At 47.7% G+C, this 19,267-nt stretch overlaps 2 protein-coding genes across 3 annotated transcripts; one reads left to right on the forward strand and one right to left on the reverse strand.

Moving 5' to 3' along the window:
* Positions 1 to 258: 258 nt before the first annotated feature.
* On the reverse strand, positions 259 to 10,319 carry LOC118086983 (interferon-inducible GTPase 5). 2 transcript variants are annotated; one of them, XM_035119129.2, is made up of 4 exons: positions 9,845 to 9,957; positions 8,476 to 8,531; positions 6,032 to 6,734; positions 259 to 3,398 (listed from the first exon to the last, which is right to left on the reverse strand). In XM_035119129.2, exons 3-4 carry the CDS (start codon positions 6,724 to 6,726, stop codon positions 2,231 to 2,233), a joined length of 1,863 nt encoding a protein of 620 aa, XP_034975020.2. In that variant the 5' UTR covers positions 6,727 to 6,734; positions 8,476 to 8,531; positions 9,845 to 9,957; the 3' UTR covers positions 259 to 2,230. The 2 variants fall into 2 exon arrangements, with proteins under 2 accessions (XP_034975020.2, XP_034975019.2); XM_035119128.2 differs by lacking the exon at positions 8,476 to 8,531 and having other exon boundaries at positions 9,845 to 10,319.
* LOC118086984 (interferon-inducible GTPase 5) lies at positions 10,031 to 19,234 on the forward strand. Its single transcript, XM_035119131.2, has 3 exons — positions 10,031 to 10,164; positions 10,875 to 11,502; positions 14,267 to 19,234. The coding sequence occupies exons 2-3, from the start codon at positions 10,910 to 10,912 to the stop codon at positions 15,468 to 15,470; spliced, it is 1,797 nt and encodes a 598-aa protein (XP_034975022.1). The 5' UTR covers positions 10,031 to 10,164; positions 10,875 to 10,909; the 3' UTR covers positions 15,471 to 19,234.
* Positions 19,235 to 19,267: the final 33 nt, after the last annotated feature.

Below are 19,267 nucleotides of genomic sequence, written 5' to 3' on the forward strand. Positions count from 1 at the left end.
ACAATTAAAGACCAGTGGCCATGGCAGGACTTAGATAGATACCACCCTGTATATGCTAGTGCAGAACAGGGTTTCCGAAACTTGGATCTCCAGCTGTTTTTGGACAACTACATCCCTAGCTAGCAGGACCAGTGGTTAGGGATGATGGGAATTGTCATCCAAAAGCAGCTGGAGACCCAAGTTTGGGAAACCCTGGTGTAAAATTAATAACCAAGTAAAGATTTCAATCTCACCTCCATATAACATCAACATTTCCCACCGTTTCACAACTTTATTTATTGTATAGGTAACAGCAAGCGATGCCACATAAACAACAGTTCTTGCATTGGGCTGAGCAAGTGCCGGGTGACAGACTCGCGAATCAACAGCTGTTGGGGCTCCACCCCAGCATCAGCATCCTATTACTGAGCAAGCAATTTATAAGGAATTGCAGGCTGATCTGGCAGCAAGTGCTTGCAGCATGACTTAACAAATACATATGAAGCCACAGATAATGAGTGGCTGACTAATCACTCTTCCTAGCGCCCATCAACAACTTGTGTTTACCTTTAAAACAAAAACAAAAAACCTGGTTTGAACAACGGAAAAGCCTCTGAGACTCCATTCCCAATACAGGCTCGGTGGCTTTTCTGTTCCTTGAAAGAACAAATACTTCTGAAAAGGAAGAACACATTTCAATCCCTCTGTGTGCATAGGTCAGTGTCCCAGAAGAAAAGAAAAGAGGCACACCTAGTTTTGTGCAAACAGAGGTTTTGCACTTTCATTCTCCCACCTCCACTTCCTGTCTGCCATTCAAAGCCAAGCAAGGGTTGGGCTGTGATTTTAGGTATTTGTTTGTTTCTAAACCAAGGCCAAGTAGTGCTCCTAAGGCAGCATGCTTTTTGCATGTTGAAAGTTACTCTCAATCATAACAATTAGTCAAAAGTTGCTCGTCAGAGGGTTCTTGAATTCACAAGTTGTGGCTGGTGGTGCCCACTGGGGATAGAAGGCAGCGACACCAGCAGTAGATGGAGCCTGAGCCAATGAGCACCAAATAAAATTGTCTTCCTCCTCCTCCTTTTGAGTTCCGCAAAGGCAACACTGAAATAGAGGAGAAGGAAGCTGGCAGCCATGGACACACTCGGCATTGGTGGGGCAATGCTCCACTTGACCAGTGCCAGCCTCCGCTGTAAGTAAGATTATTGAAACAGCAAGATCACACAGTAAGCAACCAAAGACAAGGAAACACAAGGAGAGGTGGAAGGGAGGGAACAGGAACCCAGCGGGCTCTGCCCTGCGGCTGAGGTTACAATGTGCAACATTTCTGCCTACTTGGTTTGAACTGGGCAGCAAGGAGCGTTTAGACGACCGTCCTCTCTTCCATTCATTACAGTCCTAAAACAATAACCGGCACACTTGCAGGAGGACATTTTTAAGGCAAGACTAGTGTGAGCCTAATGGATTGGTAAGCACTGCAAAAGGACAATGAATGACTCTCACAGGCAATGCTTAACTGCATGTGCTGAGTTCAGAAAGGATTTGTTTTCATCTGGCTCCATTAAAAAAATAATAATAATGTAAGATGGTAAAGTTGTCTCTGTGTTAGGCTTGCCATATGTCAAGAACATTCAGGACATGTCCTGGTTTTCAGGTGTAAAAATGGCAAAAATGTTGAATCTGCGAAATGTCAGGGAAAACCTGGATGTATGGCAAAGCAATGGAATAAACAGCAAAAACAGCTCCAAAAGCTTTAAATCGCTATTTTCGGGGGAGGTTTCCCCAAAGAAGCTCAATAATTCTGGGGTCTCAACAACTTTGTGCATACTATACAACTGGGGGCTTACAGAACTGACTCTTCATCCCCTCCCCTGACCAAAAACAGCTCCCTCCCAACAGAAGGCTGGTGTTGTCAAGAAATAGCATAGCCTTCTCAACAGATAGTTATGGGGAATCGTGTGACACCCATCTTCCATGGCTAAAGTGATGCAACCCAGTGTGTCGCTTCTCATCTCGGCGACTAGACCCCCCTTCTCATAGCCAAGTTCTGCCACAAGTCTTGGTCTCAGAGGGTCATGATGGGATATAACCAAGGCAGCTGGACGCTCTACTTTTAAAAATCCATCATAACGCCACTGTCCTTGGAGACCCTTGGCCTTGTTCCTTCTCATCCTCCTTATGCTCTACGTGGATAGGTTATATTGTTAAGGGTGGTGTGCAGTGTCGCACCCTCTAAATCAGTTCCTACCCAGCTCTATTTCTCTGTGTAGGCCAGCAGCAGCACCGCCTCTGCATTCTCAGACAGTTCCACCACAGCTCGCTTCAACATCTGGTAGGTGGACTCAAAGGAGATTTCGGGCTCTATCTTGACACCCCGCCCCAAATAGGGCACATAGCTCCATGCCCAGCTGGTCAGGGAGGCCGGCTTGGTGATGAGGCTGAGCACATACGCAGAGTCCAGTGGTTTAGCAAAGGGGCTCCGGATCACCCCCTGAAGCAGGCGGGGGCTTGTGCTGGTAGCCTGGGCAGTGTGCTCTAAGGAGGCCTCATCCAGGCCAAACTCTATGCAGAAGCTGGCAATGGTGGCGGTGAGGTTGTCGACCACAGCCGGCTGAGGATGCTCCACACAGAAGAGGCAGCTCTGAAGGGCCTTTCCCCACACATCTTTCATCAACACCTTGGCCTTCCGCCTAACCACTCGGGATAGGACGGTCGGCAGGGCTTTCCTCAGAGCTTTTGTCTTCAAATCCGGAGCGGAGCTGCTGAGGGCTCCCAGGAGGAGCGGCAAGTCGAAGGTGTCTGGCTTGAGGCAGGAGACCAGGAAGACCTGTGGGGAGTCCACGCCATCCTTCTTCAGAGCTTCCTCGCAGCTCTTCTGCACCTGACCCTGCACTTCCTCTTTGGCGACGGGTTGGCTCCCAGGCCGGGTCTCCACATCCACATCTATCTTGCTCCTCACAAAGAAGAACTGCTTCCCTGCTGAGGTGATGGCTCTGGCCAGGCAGCTGTGGGTGTGCTTATAGCGCTCGGAGGCCACCAGCAGGAAGAAGTCGTAGCGGCTGAGATCCAGGTGGCTCACACCTTCCTCTGTCAGCCCCACTCCTGGCAAGTCCCAAAGGTAAAGGTTGGGGACAACTGGGAGTAGGTAGGGCATGGCTTTCCTCGTCATCTCAGTCACCCCAGTGGGGGCCGCATCCGGTTCCCCACAGCCCACCCCTCTCAGAGCATTAACCAGCGAGGACTTCCCTGAGCCAACTTCTCCTATCACGGCGACATCCAGTCGTATTTGTGTGGGGTCCGTCAACACGGATGAGATCACAGTTGGGACTTCTGACAAGCTGCCGCCCTGGCAGATTGCGTACAGCTCCTTAATCTTCTTCTGACTCACCTTGTTCAAATCCTCCAGGTTCCCATCGTGAGTTCTAGAGAGAAGTGAGAACAGAATAATAAATATCCACAGTCCGGGGCTGCGTTTCCTCAGGAGTTGCACGCTGGCAGTTGGCAAGGCCGAACTGGGGTCGGAGGGGATAGCCAACCCATTGGTATTTCTGCAGCAGGGTCCCAGCACACTCCCTGCCTCCAGCTTCCTAGGGCCACCCAATGAGAAGGAAAGGCGAGCTTTTTAGCTACGGTATGTTCCAAAGTGAAGCGCTTAGGAACACTGAAAAGGTAAGGTGCTCCCATTTCAAGAGAATGGGCTGCAAGTTCTGTTATGCACAATGGGACTTCGAGGAAAACACAACTCCAAAAGAAGATATTGGAGGACTCCAATTCATTGCCCGTGTAAATAGCAGATCTAGCTAAAAGGTAACACACGGAGATCTGCATTGATTGTTTCAGTGCATCCCTAATTATGATTATTATTGTAAAATAATTATAAGATGGTTGGCATGGTCTTAGAAGAAAGCATGGCTGTGAGGGGCCATCTTCAAATATCTAATGGACTGTCACATAGAAGAAGATGGAGCAAGCTTGTTTTCTCCTGCTCTGGAGGGCAGGGCTCAAACCAATGGATTCAAGTTCCACGAAAGGAGATTCCAACTAAACATGGGGGGAAACTCTGATAGTAAGAGCTGTTTGGCAGTGGAAAAGACTCTCTCGGGAGGTGGTAGACTCCTTTCATTGGGGGTAAACAATGCAATATTTGCAAAGCACAATCTAGTGCAGGTGTGGGGAACTTTCGGTACTCCAGAGTTTGCTGAACTACAGCTCCCATCATCCCTAGCAATCGGCCTTTCCTCCTAGGGATTATGGGAGTCGAAGTTCCCCAGATTTGTCACTGACGTATATTATGAGATACCACCAAAACGAAATTTGAGAAGCTTTTCCCCGTCTCCAGAGTTCACAGAACTGTATGAAAGGGAACCCTGTTTTCAAGAATTTATCCTATTCTATTCCACCTATTGCTTTTTCACATTCCTGCCTTAGCTAATCCCAGCTGCCACATTCTGATGTTCCACTGGTCCTATTCTAGAAAGAAAGCTCATGACCCAAAAGCTTTAGCAGCAAGGTCCCCCCCCCCCGCTGTATTTTTTTTTTTGTGCTACTGAAAAAAGTTAGGGCTCCACCAAGCCTGCTAGTATCTTCGTTTGCAGGCGGCACATAGCCCTAACAACTTGCAGCTTGAACAAACACTTTTGCATGTCTACATTCTGAGCAGCTGAATGATCCCTCCTACGGTGCAGCCACACCAGAATTATCTGCCTTTAGAAGAGCCTGGATGAAAGGACAGGACAGCAACTCATTTAGGGATGCAACAGGCAACCTCCTTTGCAGAAGGACTCTGGACTTACAGGAGCCTTTCATTACCTAATTTCCTTTTTATTTTCCAGGGCTTGTTAGGACCATTCTTATGGGACACAGCCTCCTCTTTTCAACAGTGGGGGAAAGAACACAGAAGCCAGATACAAACAACACAAACTACCTGTACTTTTTGGAAACAAATGGAGAAATTTTTGTTTCAACTAGCTTTTCTAGCTAGACGGCAAGGTTTCTGCCTTTTAAAACCAGGGTGGATTTGATTTAAATCAAATCGATTTAAATCACAATTTAAATCACTAGTCAGTAAGACTTGATTCAAATCATTTTTTTTACAGAAAGACTCATTCTTGCTGGTATAATCTTAATATTTACAACCAGATGAAGGTTTCATTTTTGGAATAATAAATTTTCAGAGTTGTTTTTACAGTTATATAAAAAATTACTGATTTGGTTATACTATTAGAAATACATAGACAGATAATTATGAAATTATGGTGAGGTTCAATAAGTTAACTGTTTATATTTGGAAAATTTTCTGCTGTGCTTTATTGGAAGGAGAAAAAAATCATTTCCTTGATAACAATTTATTTAACTAAAACAATAACATTATAACATATGTATCCATGTTTGTTAAATGATGTGGTTAAACAATTTATTTTTTTTAAATGATGTGGTTTTTTTCAAAAAATAGTTTAACCACATCATTTAACAAACATGGATACATATGTTTTAGCACACATGAAAAACTTAAAACTTTATTTCCTGATGGACTACAGTGGTACCTCTGGTTAAGAAATTAATTCGTTCCGGAGGTCCGTTGTTAACCTGAAACTGTTCTTAACCTGAAGCACCACTTTAGCTAATGGGGCCTCCTGGTGCCACCGCGCTGCCAGAGCACAATCTCTGTTCTCATCCTGAAGCAAAGTTCTTAACCCAAGGTACTATTTCTGGGTTAGCGGAGTTTGTAACCTTAAGCGTTTGTAACCCGAGGTACCACTGTATAATGTAACCTAAATAGAAAACTATCTTTAGTAAGATTTTTCCTCCGAAAGTATTTTATTTTAAAAATCTGAATTTTAATAAAAAAATCCAAGTTAAATAATTTTTTAATTTTTTTAAAAAAAAACCATTGATTTTTATCTACCGTTTAAAACCCATACTTGGTTGTTCTTGCACTCTTTTTTATTTTAGCTGTTTTCAAGGATCTCTCTGTAAATTGCTTTGGGGCCTACGTAGATACTGGAGGCAACTCACAAATAAGTAAATCAAGAGAGGCACCCTCTTCCCGACTCACCTCTTCAAATTGAGCACCTCTCCTTCCAGGCTGTCTTCAAAGCGTGCAAACTCATATCTGTCCGTCTCCAGCCCTGACACCAGGAATACCTTCTTGGGGTCCACCCCATGCTTGGTCAAAACACCAGCTAGTTCCTTCCGGATCAGCCCCAGCTGCTCAGCCGGATTGTACCTGGATCTGAGCCGCCGCTCAGCTGTGTGCAGGTCCAAGTCCACCTTGGTGCGTGCCAGGATGAGGCCTTTCCCCTTCTGCTTGATGGCCTTGAGGACTTGGAGGTGGCTGTCCCTCAAGCCTCCATCCCCGACCACCACCACAAAGCAGCTGAATTTGCTCAGGTCGCCCAAGCGTTTGAGGTAGGCGGACGGCTTCTCCGACGCCTCGAAGCCCGGCAGGTCGTGCAGGGTGAGGTCTGGGTAGACAGGGTGAGCGTGGGCAACCGGTTGCTTCGTGGTCTCAGGGGCCTCTCGGAGATATGCCCATGGATCCGTCACCCGGCGGGGCTTGTCCAGGAGAGCCCCGACCAGGGTGCTCACCCCTGAGCCACGCTCTCCCAGGATCCCGACCTGGATCTTGAGGGTGTTCACACAGTCCACCAGCGCCTGGATTTGGGAAGCGGCACTGCTGGCGTTTTGGGCCTCATACTGGGCCTTCAGGATCTTCAGGTACGATTCGTCCAGGACGGAGGAACCGGCCATGGCTGGAGCTGCAGAGAGGACGGAGGAAGGAAAAAAGAGAATACTATCTGCAGTTCTCAGCGTGCTCTTTAGGGATGCATGAGCAGATGCTTATCTCTGCCTGCCTCCCTCCTTCCCTTTCTCTCACACACATGTATTGACCATCCATACAGTGAGTTGAGGAAGTAGGGGGTCACCCATTTGATATCTGTCTCAGAGCCACTTCCTTTGTTACCTTAATGGCCCATGCTTCGAGGGCCATTACCTCACCAGGAAGCTAGCCTGGGCTATACCAGGAAATGAGTGCCGTGCTGGATCCAGGAATTAGAAGGGTGCTCAGGCACATATCCTACCCTACGCCCCCAAAGGAAAAAAATCAACACAGTATGCTTATGTCTGTAGTATGGTTGGATTCCTCTTTGTAGAGTGCTCTCCCCAGGGAGGCTCGCCTGGAGCCTTCGTTCCATATCTTTAGGTGCCAAGCAAATAACGTTCCTGTACAAGGTAAAGGACCCCTGGATGGTTAAGTCCAGTCAAAGGCAACAATGGGGTTGCGGCACTCATCTCGCTTTCAGGCCGAAGGAGCCCGCGTTTGTCCACAGACAGCTTTCCGGGTCATGTGGTGAACATGACTAAACCGCTTCTGGCGCAACAGGACACTGTGATGGAAACCAGAGCACACAGAAACGCCATTTACCTTCCCGCCACAGCAATACCTATTTATCTATGTGCACTGGCGTGCTTTCAAACTGCTAGGTTGGCAAGAGGTGGGAAAGAGCAACAAGAGCTCACCCCGTTGCTGACCTTCTATTTGGTAAGCCCAAGAGACTCACTGGTTTAGACCACAGCGATGCCCACGTCCCTGTACAACCAGGCCTTTGGCTAATTAAACACTCTATGGTCTTTAAAACTGTGAGGGGTATCTATTGTTTTTGCTTGTTGCTATGTTATGTATTTTTTGGTGTTTTTTATATTGTAAGCTGCCTTGTAGTCCTCGGATGAAGGAGAGGAAGAAAGGCAAATTTATAAAAGTGAAAATAACAACAACAACAGAGAGTTGCTAGGCACTGTCTGCAGTTAAAAGCTCTGCCTGCAGGATTACTATCTAATAGCAACCAGAGTCAAAAGGGAGGGAACTGGATAGTAAGGGATCACCAGTCCCCAAACGACAGGGAAAAGGTGCCTAGAAAAAGAACCCAGTAAGGCAGCCTGTATAAAGAAAGACGACTTTGGCTCCAGCATCAGACCACTAAAAATATGTCCCAGCCAGGAGTCCTGTTTCCAAAGCAAAGCCACCTCTGCCCACTTTAAACAAACAAAGCCAGCCCATGACCCCAACAGAGAAAAATCAAATATTTGGTTTCTTTTTTTCCTGTCAAAAACTAAGGGCTGCATCCAACCTCTACTCAGAGCAGTTCGGATGAAATCAATGGGCCTCAGTTAGCTACGTCCTATTAATTTCAATGGGTCTACTTCTGAGCAAAGCAGCATTGGCTAGAACTCTAAATTTTGTTAAAGGAACACTCTTAGCCGTTGGGGAAAACCTAGAGTTTATTAGAGAAGAACTAAGAACTACTCTCCTGGATCAGACCATGAAAGGCCTACCTAGTCCAGAAGCCTGTTCCCACATTGGCCAACCAGACACCAAAGGGAAGCCTGGAAGGGTGAACTGAGCACAATAAGCACAAGAACGGGCCTTCTCAGTCGTGGCTCCCCAGTTATGGAACGCTCCCCCCATCATTACCTATATTTAGGCACAAGGCCACAAACCTTTCTCTTCTGCCAGGCTTTTAATTATCCACGGTCTCCATCAGTGGGTGGGATGCCTTTTAAATAAATAATAAATATGTACGTGTTTTCAGCTTTTACTAAAGTTTGTGCAGTTGGCTTTAAAAAGGGGGTTAGACAAATTAATGGAGGAGAAAACTCTCAGCGGTCATGATGGTTATATGCAACTTTCAGGATCAGCAGCAGAATATCAGTTCTATGAGGACAGTTATTGTTATTATTATAATTATTATTGGTTGATTTAGTTATCGAACTTATCACTTAAAAAGCAACAAATGAAAAGCAACTCAAAAAGCAACTTGTATATTGAACCTAATCAACCACTAAAAGCCTTATTTCTTAACTGGTGCAAACAGAATGTTATGTCACTTGGCACCTGCAAGAGTGCCAGTTCTGCAGATCAAAGCATTTATGGGATGAGGTTGATCCTGCAGGTAAACTGGCCCCAAGCTGTTAAGGGGCTTTTTATGCTAATAGTAACATGTCAAAACCAACCACTAGCAAACTGATCACCAGTGCAGATCTCAGAGAACATTCTGAGTTGGTGGCCACATCACGGCACCACGCTTGGAGCTGCTGGTTCATAGCTCGTACTGCCTACGCTGACTGGCAGCAGCTATCCAGAGGACATTCCCAGGCCTACCTGAATATGTTGCCAGGCATTGAACCTGGTAACTTCTGCCTGCAAAGCAGATGCTCTTACCTCTGAGCTACAAGCCCTTCCCCTTGACAGCAAATCCCTTAAGAACAAGTGTGTTTTGCTGGAGGCAGATCTGGGGAACTGCTGGACTTTCCCAAATATGGGGGTCAGCCAATGGCTTCTTTGTCACAGAATTGTGGTTGTAAACCAAGACCTTCAGAGAAACGTTTAATAATCAAAACAAGCCTGCCGGCTTCCATCTTGATAGGTGGAGGCCTTTCTGAGCACAACACACCGTCAATAATTGCCCTTGTTCGTTAAACTGCCCTTTTCCGTTTGTTTTTGAACATCAAGCCTGATGCGGAACAACGCCGAAGAGCTCAAAAGCTTGCTCACTATTTTGTGATCTTTTGCGGGATTGGTCCTAATACAGGTACAAATAAAGTAAAATCCAAGTGAGGATTTTGGACCCTGGACAAACGCGGCTAACTATGATTTTTATATTTTAATTTATTTTAAAATAAATGTGTCTCTTTTGCGTGTCCCGGATCCCCACCCCCGACTCCGGTTCTTGTCTTACAGGTTAGGGAGAATGCCAGCCACAAAAGGAACCCAGGAGTCCTGGATGACTGCCAGCCAGCCAACCCCACCCGGCCGCCCCCCAAAATGAAAAGGTTTCGGGAAGGGAGGTGTCCCAGGGGCAAAACCTACCCGTCCGTCGCCCGCCTGTCTGGGTCTTCTGTGCGCGGCGAGGCTTGGATACTGCTGCGCCCCTGCGCCCTGGCCCCAGATGACGCGCAAAGCAAAATCTGGGAAACAGAAACCTCTTGGACGGGGGCGGAGACGGCGGCTCCTCCTCTTCCTCCCGGCTGGCTGTGCTTGGCAGGCGGAAAGGCTCCTCTGACGTCTCTGGGATGCGAAGGGAAAACAGATCAGAGCGCATCGGCAGGCGGGTGGGATGAGGAAGCAGCCAAAGGGGGACAACGCCAGGAAGCCGAGCGAGCGGTCCCGGGGCGCTGCCTTGTAAGCGGGTAAGCAAGCCCAGCCCGGCGGGTGTCTCCCCATCTTCTTCAGCCTCCATAAAACGAATTCGTTCTGCCTGCCTGAAGATCTTCCCGGCCTGATGGAAAAGGCAAAAATACTCTCCGGCCTCTTTCCGCATTAGTGCGCCGCTGTGTCTGCCAGATCGCTTAATCAACCTGTTTTCTTGCCTAAGAATCAGCGGCCCTCTTATGCCATAGGCTCAACCCTTACGCCAAAACGTAGGAGAAGGGTCGCGGGCGATGACCGACTTCAGGGGCTGGTGGCTTCAAGGCTGGATTAATGCAATGCTTTTTTTGTGAGGCTTCTCTTGCAAATTGATCTGGAAGCTGCAGGATGAGGCCATGTTAGCATATAGCACTCCTGCTCGGAGATCTGCACCAGCTGCCCGTTTGGGGTGAAAACCTCCCCGCCAGCATATAACACCTTGCTTGCGGGGGTTGTACCGTACTGCTTGCCGATCTGCTACCCAGGTTCAATATTATACCAGGTTATACCATTCAGGACCAGGTTACCTGGGAGATACACCATGGCTGCGGTCCTCAGCTTGAGGCCAGACTCATTCCATTTTGGTGGTTTGTGTGTGTGTGTGGACTTAACATATATACAGCCAAGCTCATTGCGTTTAATCACAGCCTCTAAGTAATGTTGTTGTTTCTCTCTCTCTTTCCACCTCTCCCCTTTCCTTATGTTTCCGCAGCATCTCTTGAGAAGCCCTGTTTCCCTGCATCCAACATGGCTCTAAAGACCCCCCAGGGCTCTGTGCTGAGCTCCCCAGAGCAAGGGGATGTCTCCGTGGTCCTTGTGGGAAAATCAGGGGTGGGAAAATCGGCTCTCCTCAATGCCCTGCGTGGGATGACCGAAAACGATGTCGGATGTGCTCCGTTGGATGCCCCACCTAAATCCGGGGGCCCTGTCATGTACCCCGACCCATCCCATCCCAATTTACTGATCTGGGAACTAGCTCTGGATTGTGAGGGGCAGGCCGACCGGTGGCTGAAGGAGGCTGACGTTTTTGTCGTGGCGACAGATGGCAAGTTTGACGAGACTCATGCCCACCTGGCCAGGGAGGCCCGGGCGGCTGGCAAGAAGGTCTATTTTGCCCGCACCAAGGCTGATTTGGATCTTCATACCCTCAAGCGGTTGATGGGGGAGCACTACAACCGGCCCGAGGCCCTGCAGGCCCTGCGGGGTGTCTGTGCTGAGTCGCTGGGGGCCCACGGTCTCGGGGAGCCCTTTGTCTTCCTGATCTCTGCTTTTGAACCCTTCGCCCTGGACTGCCCCCAGCTGCGAAAAGTGTTGCTGGACGACGTCCACACGTACGAGAGGTAAGTCAGGCAACCAGCTCAAGCGAGCCGTAGGAACATAGAATCATATCAATGAATGAACATGACTAAGATTCATAATGACGATAATAATATTGTGGAACTAGAAAAGGGTTGCCGGAAGTGATCAAGGGGATGAAGCCGCTCCCCTATGAGGCTCAGGGCTTTTCAGTTTAGAAAAAAGGTGATTAAAGGGAGAGGACACTATAGAGGTGTGTAAAATTACGTGTGACACAGAGAAAGTGGATAGTCATAATCAGGCATCCCCAAACTGCGGCCCTCCAGATGTTTTGGCCTACAACTCCCATGATCCCTAGCTAACAGGACCAGTGGTCAGGGATGGTGGGAATTGTAGTCCAAAACATCTGGAGGGCCGAAGTTTGGGGATGCCTGGTCATAATACAGTCGTATCTTGGTTGTCAAACGCCTTGGTACTTGGACGTTTTGGCTCCCGAACGCCGCAAACCCGGAAGTCAGTGTTCCAGTTTGTGAGCGTATTTTGGAAGCCAAATGTCTGTTTCTGCTGTCAGAATTGTTTCTGGGGCCAATCAGCCAATCGGAAGCCACGCCTTGGTTTGCGAACGTTTTGGGAAGCCAATAGGGGTCTCCCAACAACTCTCATTGTAACTGGCTGGCCACTGTGAGAATCGGATGCAGGATTGGACAAACCTTTGATCTGATCCACCAGGGCTCTTACGTTCTTAAGTTTAATGGAAGAAAACCTACAGGGACTTCATGAACAGAGTTCTGAGACCAGGTGCCTGTGGGCATGGGCACGTCGCTCATAAGGACAAGGGCCTTTGGCTGATGTTCTTGTGGAGCGACAAGGAATGTAAATTACAAGCGCAGGCCGATATTTATATCCTGGTGGCCTTTGCTCGAGTGTCATCAGGACTTTTGCTCAGAGCAAAGCAACCAGAGAAGTGGCCTTGTTGGTCTCTGTTTGTGCCTCCCCTGTGGAGAAAACAGTGTTTGTTTACAAGCAACAACCCCCACCTCCAAGATGCTCCTGCTACCCCGAGTTGCAATCAAATGAAGCTGTGTCAATCCAGTGTAGTGCAGTGTTAACTTTCTCGGAATTCCAAACGGGTCCACTGGTCCAAAAAGGGTGGCAACCTTTTAATAAGTCGACCACATATGAAAAAACGTTCCCTCTACCTCTTTGGACTTGTAAAAGGGTAAAAAGGGTGTTGGGAAATGATCACATAATGAATTGAATTTTGTTTTTCAAATGTCCCCCCCGCCCCAAACAACAACAACAACAACAACAACCAGAGTGCTTCCTGTTGGGGATAATTTAGACTGAAATTCCCAGGTGTCAAAAAAGGATACCATATTTATGGATGCAACAACTGTGGCCCATGTTTTGTTAGCTCCCATATGGAAATCGAGTGAGGTCCCAGCCAAAGAAGAATGGCATCTTAAGTTGACAGAATATGCACAACTTGGAGACTTAATATATAAAATAAGAGAACAAGAAGAACATACGTTTAGAGAAGATTGGAAAATGTTTATTGAATATATGGGAAATAATTGTGTACAGCTGAAAATGCTGGCAGCATTAAGATACATTCAACAGTGCAAATAAGTTTTGATGGATGCAATAATGGAATACTGAATGGTATAGTTTTTTGTAAAATATGCAGGGATTTATGATATGTAAAATGAACCAGGGAAGAAGGGAAGTTATTGATATCTTTAGGATGCAAAAATGAGTACTGTATTTTTCGCTCCATAGGACGCACCTGACCATATGACGCACCTAGTTTTTAGAGGAGGAAAACAAGATTTTTCTTTCTTTCTTGAATTGTCCTAGGCATAGCAGCCAACTCCTAGAGGCCTACGTGCCTTTGCCCCCCCCATTAAATATTTGAGGAAGCTTCTTTTGCAAAGGGGGAAAGCTCCATTTTTGAGGATCAGCTCAAAGTTGTGCAGCTTTTTTTGCAAATGGGAAAAGCCCCTTTTTTGTGGGGGGGTGGTGTGTCAGCTCAGAGTTGTCCATCTTTTTTGCAAAGGGGGAAAGCTCCATTTTTTAGGATCAGCTCAAAGTTGCTGAGTTTCCTTGCAAAGGGAAAAAAATTCCTGTTTTTATGGGGTTCAACTCACAGTTCTGCAGCTTCTTCTATAGGAAAGGAAAGAGGCCCATTTCTACAGTTTCCAGACAGATAATCTAACCAGTCAGTTACATGTCTCCCTCTGCAGACAATAATTGAGGCCTAGGCAAGGGGCCGGGAAGGGAGCTAGCTCTCTTATCTCCCTTCCCGATCTCTTGCAATCAGCTGCTGAGCGGGTTCCTTTCTGCTCATTCCCTCTTGTTAGCCTTTAGCTCTTTCTTAAAAAAAAACCAAAACAACAACCATGATCTGCCTTTAGCCCCTGGGCAATTCAGCTCCAGGGACCATGCATTCGCTCCATAAGACGCACAGAACCTCCTCTTACTTTTTAGGAGGAAAAAAGTGTGTCTTATGGAATGAAAAATACGGTAATTTAAATTGTAAAATGAAAAATTTAATAAAAATTGTATAGAAATAACAAAAAGTGTGGCCACCTTTGAATGAGCTTAGTTGCTGTGGAATGCCTGCTGACCAATGGGGTGGGAAATGGGAACTGGAATGGAGGGCTCCACAATACAACATTAATTTCATATGATATTAATTCTAGCCATTGGATACCAATGATGTTAATATAATAGGAGATCAACTATAGTTACACTATTAATCCCAGTTCTTGCTCCCTCTCCCTTGCTGTGTCCTGTTTGCCCCCACAGGGTCCTAAAGCCCACTCGCTTGGACTACGAGGTGATCAGCGAGCAGGAGATTGCAGAGATCCAGGAGGCCTATGAGCTGGGAGGCCTCTCGGAAGTGGTGACCCGCATTCAGTGCAGCCTGGAGACCCTCTGGAATGCCCATCTTGACATTGGCATCACGGGGGAGTCGGGCGCTGGGAAATCCACCTTTGTCAACGCCTTGAGGGGTGTGGGCGATGAGGATGAGGGAGCTGCGGAGACGGGCGTGACAGAGACCACAGCCCAGCCTACGCCATATCCTTACCCCGCCCACCCCAATGTCATCCTGTGGGATCTCCCTGGCATTGGCACACCCAACTTCCAGGCTGAACGCTACCTAGAAGCGGTGGAGTTTTCTCGCTACGACTTCTTCATCATCCTGGCCTCGGAGAGGTTTAAGGAGAACCACGTCCGTTTGGCCAAGGCCATTGTCAAAGAAGGCAAGCGGTTCTATTTCGTGCGCACCAAGCTGGACAATGACCTGGAGTCCATGAGGAGGCGGAGGAACCCTCCAGCCGACGAGGAAGTCCTGGAGCAGATCCGGACTGACTGCCGGGAGAAGCTCGCCAAGGCCGGGCTGGCAGACACCAAGGTTTTCTTGCTCAGCAGCTTCGAGATGGACAAGTTTGACTTCCAAGTCTTCGAGGAAACCCTGGAGCAAGAACTTCCGAGCCACAAGCGCCACGCCTTCCTGCTGTCGCTGCCCAACGTCTCCTCGGTCATCATAGACAAGAAGAGGCAGCTCCTTCACCAGGAGGTTTGGAAGGTAGCTCTTATCTCCAGCTTGGTGGCCGCCGTCCCTTTGCCGGGCCTGGCCTTCACCTGCGATGTCTCCATTTTGCTGAGGAAGCTGTCCACCTACCGGCAGGACTTTGGCCTCGATGCAGCGTCCTTGACCCGTCTGGCCGAGCGGTCGGGGAAACCACTGGAGGTCCTGAGGGCCGAAGTCCACAGCACTCTAGGCCGGAGCATCAACAGGGAAGTGGTCATTGGGTTGCTGGGGAAGGCCACTGGGACAGGCTTGGTGGTGGCCAATTTCTTCATCCACCGGATTCCGATTTACGGAGCCCTGGCATCCGGCGGGATTTCCTTCCACACCACTTACTACATGTTGAGCCAGTGCTTGGAAGAGCTGGCTAATGACTCCCAAAGGGTCCTCATGAAGGCCTTTGAAAGCGAGGTCTGAGGCAGCTGGAACAAGGCCGCAGTCCCTAGGCGCCTCTGTGACTTTTCCTCAGATGCCTTAGCACTGTTACGTTCCTGCTTTAGCTTTAACATGGCTGATCTACTTGTTGATGTTTATGGAGTCATGGGACCATGATCTTGTTTTGGAACCTGGTTTTGACAAACGGGAATTGCATGAGGCCGCCATCCCCCATTGGAATGAGAGCAAGATTTAGACGAGCAATTTCTGTGCAGTGTTCCAGAAGGCTCCACAGTTCCCTGTTACTCAGGGGCGGCCAACCCCTCCAGATGTTGCTGAACCCATCACCCCTGCATGTAAGCCAGTGTTTCCCAAACTTGGGTCTCCTGCTGTTTTTGGACTACAACACCCATCATCCCTTGCCAGCAGGACCAGTGGTCAGGCATAATGGGAATTGTAGTCCAAAACTGCTGGAGACCCAGGTTTGGGAAACCCTGGTGTAAGCCATGCTGACTTGGGCTGATGGGAGCTGTAACCCAACACCTGGAAGGCAATTGGATCCCCGTTCCTGTTTTATAATAATGTCACGTGACTAACCTGTGGCCTTCTGGATGCTGCTGAACCACAACTCCCATCTTCCCTTTCTATTGGCCATGTTGACTTGGGGTGATGGAAGTTGTAGTCCTTCGACACTGTAGTCCATCAACATCTGGAGGACCAAAGACTTGTCTGTCATGTGCCATTAAGCATTCAGTGGCAGGTTTAGTAACTGATGTGGTAGCTTCAGCTTTTGGAAACCGGAGCTCACTTTGCCTCAGATACGTGACGTAATTTGGAATGCTTCCTAGAGATAAATCCACGGACATAAGTGGAGAAGGGTGTGTAGGAAAGGAAACTAATGTATTATCAAACTTTCTACACTGTCTCATGCAGCTGATAGAATCGGAGTCTGGGACTCACATGCTTTTTTCCTAATGTATTAGGTGCTGTGATGCTGCTATGTTTTTAGCTATTCTTACTTTTGTCTGTAAGCCGCCTTGAGTCCCCGTCAGGGAACAAGGTGGGGTATAAATAAACATACAACAAAAACGATACTTTTTGCAGATTTCAAAAGTGGCAAACGTCACACCGTTAACACTTTTGGGATTTTCTTATGCGGTTGTCCTTATAAATGCGCATGATTGAAACAGGGGCAGAAGTTAAGCCTGGTGGAATTGGAGGGATGCGGCCTGGCTCTTTAAGAACAAAGGGCTGGTGTCTATGTGTTTTACTTCCTTCGAAGCAGTGGAGTCAGAGCGCCACCTGGTGGAGGGGAGCTCCATGGCACTTGAGACAATGCAGCAGCCCAGTCCACTTGCTGGTGGAATCGAAAGAGCAGCTTGATGGAAGTATGGAGCCCCATGAAGCCTGGTCGCTTAGGGTAGGGTGACTGGCACACTGCCCTGCTCACCTCAAATCAGCACCCTGTTGGTCACCACCTTATTCTTATTTATTTATTTATTAAATTTGTTTACCCGTGGATCTCAGGGCAGTTCACAACCCAGTCTGTCGGGTGACGCGGGCTGTCAGCTGCCTCCTCTTTAGTTTTCAGGGGTTCCCTGGTACAACTCGGCAGGGAGGTTGGTGTGGGGCAGACCTGGGATTAGTCGGCTCCACCTCAGCTGGATAGCTCAGTTGGTTAGAGCGTGGTGCCGATAACACTGAGGTTGCAGGTTCGTTTCCCCCTAAGGGACAGCTGCATATTCCTGCATTGCGATGAACATAAGCTGTACACGTGTTCCTTATTAGGAAGCTGCTATAGGCTCTGGTTTTGCCTACTGCTGGGCTTCCTTCCTCCTGCCCTACCAATCCCAGTCATTACTGGATGGAGCGATCTGTCTCTCCTCCACCTTGCCTGGTCACTCGATCTGCATGCAATTCCCGGTCACTTGCGGCGACCAGGCTAGCACTGAATTAGAAGGCTGGGCTAGAAGATCCTGGGCAGCGAAGCGCCCAGTGGCCTCTGTCTTAATACCTTGCAAAGGAGCTACCCATTGGGGTAGGTAGTACTAGTGGCCCATATGGTTGGAGTCCAGCTCTCATTATCCCTGACCATTTACTGGGATCGCAATCTAACAATGCAGTCAGTTTGGTAGAGCACGCAACTCTTAATCTCGGGGCTGTGGGTACCAATCCAAGGTATGGGCTGGAGGTGGAGGTGGAGGAGGAGGAGGAGAAAGTCATGTTGTGCCTCTAACAGCAGTTTCCCCAGCATGCCACTAGAGGGCAGGGCCATGCAGTTTCTGAAATAACACCTGCAAAATTTGCACTTGCAATCCTATTGCTGCATTGGAAGGAGAGGAAATTGCCAAACGAGGCAGTTTCTAATTACGCAGCTCCCCCTTCCACATTTTCTTCTGTGGTGTAACACTCATATTTCCCTTCTACCATTAATAAAGTTGTTAAGGCATTAACTGTTGTCCTCATGCTCTTGCGAAGTCTCTTGAATATTTCATCTGGTTTCTTTGGAGCCGTTTAGGTGTGGAAAGCTTTTCTAAAACCCTCAGTTACAAATGGCCATTTATAACCAAGCAAAACACTTTAGCCTGTGAATAACTCCGTGAAAATTAGTAGCTCACAGCAAAACATAATGCTTAGAATTGAGCCAGTTTGGGGTGTGCTGATTCCAAGGAGGGGGACAAAAATCCCCTGGGAATCGCATCAGCCATCATTTGGGAGGGTTGCAGATCTGTGTGAAAATGTTCTTTTCAAAATGGGGATAGAAAGCATGGCTCACTCATCTGATCTGATTTGGTGGTGCTGTCATATTGCAAACCCTAATGGGTCACATGATTCCTGACTGGGCCACTTAGTAAAGAAGAATTTTTCCTTTAAAAAATGTACACAAAGCAGAGAGAGGCAGCCAAACGAGTGAAAATAAAATAAATGCCCCTGGAAACTTGGCTAGGCTCCAGTTATTCACCTGCCTATGCTGAATCAGTGGCCTCAAAGAATCACCTACAATTTCCATAGTTCCCTTCATGGAGGAATTCATGGTTAAACTGCTCGGGGAATGGGAAACGGGTATCTCCTGACAACTCTCGGCACTCATAACAAACTACAAGCCCCATGATTCTTTGGGCAAAGCCATGTCTGCTTAAAAGTGGTATGAGAATGCTTTAACTGTAACTGCTTCTGTCTGAGGAATTCAGGCAAGGCACTATTTTGTCCTTCACCTCAGATACCAAATAGTTCTGTGAAGGCCCTTTTCATCACAGATGAGCTAAACACGCTACTTTTTGCTGTCATTTATTTGTAGATGACATAGGGCACACACGCCAAAAGTGATTAAGAACATCTTTTACAAATTGGTTTATTGGTGTTACGTGATCTACGCTACCTGCACCAGGGGCCTCCCACCCAGCTTACATTTTTGGGGGACTTTAACTTCTGCCTCTGCTGTAATACCGTCGGCACTGACGAGGCCCTAATTTTAGACACAACCACTAGAGCAGGGGTTCCCAACAAAATTTTCTCGAGGACCCCTCATCAAGCCACTATTGTGACAAGGACCCCCATTAATTCCTAATCCTAAAATTAAAAAGTGAGAGCCAAATTAAGTCTTTTTATATTTTATATTTATACGTTTTTTACAGTTACAACAGAGTACTCCATCAGTATACAGTTAGTTTTAATTTTCAGTTCTTAATGAGATGAACCACTTTTTAACCAACGGTCCATTTTTAACTACGCGAACTGTAGCTTCAGCAAAAAACAACGCTTTGTTTGTAAACACTACTGTTTTGCAAGGAGGCAGCGCGCGCCAGGGAGGAGGGAGGGGAATGGAGAAGACAGGGTAC

This window comes from Zootoca vivipara, chromosome 6, assembly GCF_963506605.1.
Source record: "Zootoca vivipara chromosome 6, rZooViv1.1, whole genome shotgun sequence".
Taxonomy (NCBI): Eukaryota; Metazoa; Chordata; class Lepidosauria; order Squamata; family Lacertidae; genus Zootoca; species Zootoca vivipara.

What these genes read in the sequence shown, in the direction of transcription:
- LOC118086983 (XM_035119128.2), bottom strand. Translation starts at nt 10,295, where the DNA reads ATGCGGAAAGAGGCCGGAGAGTATTTTTGCCTTTTCCATCAGGCCGGG. An exon ending in GACAGGCGGGCGACGGACGG is followed by an intron (nt 6,735 to 9,844) that starts GTAGGTTTTGCC and finishes TCCTCTCTGCAG; the next exon opens with CTCCAGCCATGGCCGGTTCC. An exon ending in GAGGTGCTCAATTTGAAGAG is followed by an intron (nt 3,399 to 6,031) that starts GTGAGTCGGGAA and finishes ACTTCTCTCTAG; the next exon opens with AACTCACGATGGGAACCTGG.
- LOC118086984 (XM_035119131.2), top strand. Translation starts at nt 10,910, where the DNA reads ATGGCTCTAAAGACCCCCCAGGGCTCTGTGCTGAGCTCCCCAGAGCAA. An exon ending in GACGTCCACACGTACGAGAG is followed by an intron (nt 11,503 to 14,266) that starts GTAAGTCAGGCA and finishes TTGCCCCCACAG; the next exon opens with GGTCCTAAAGCCCACTCGCT.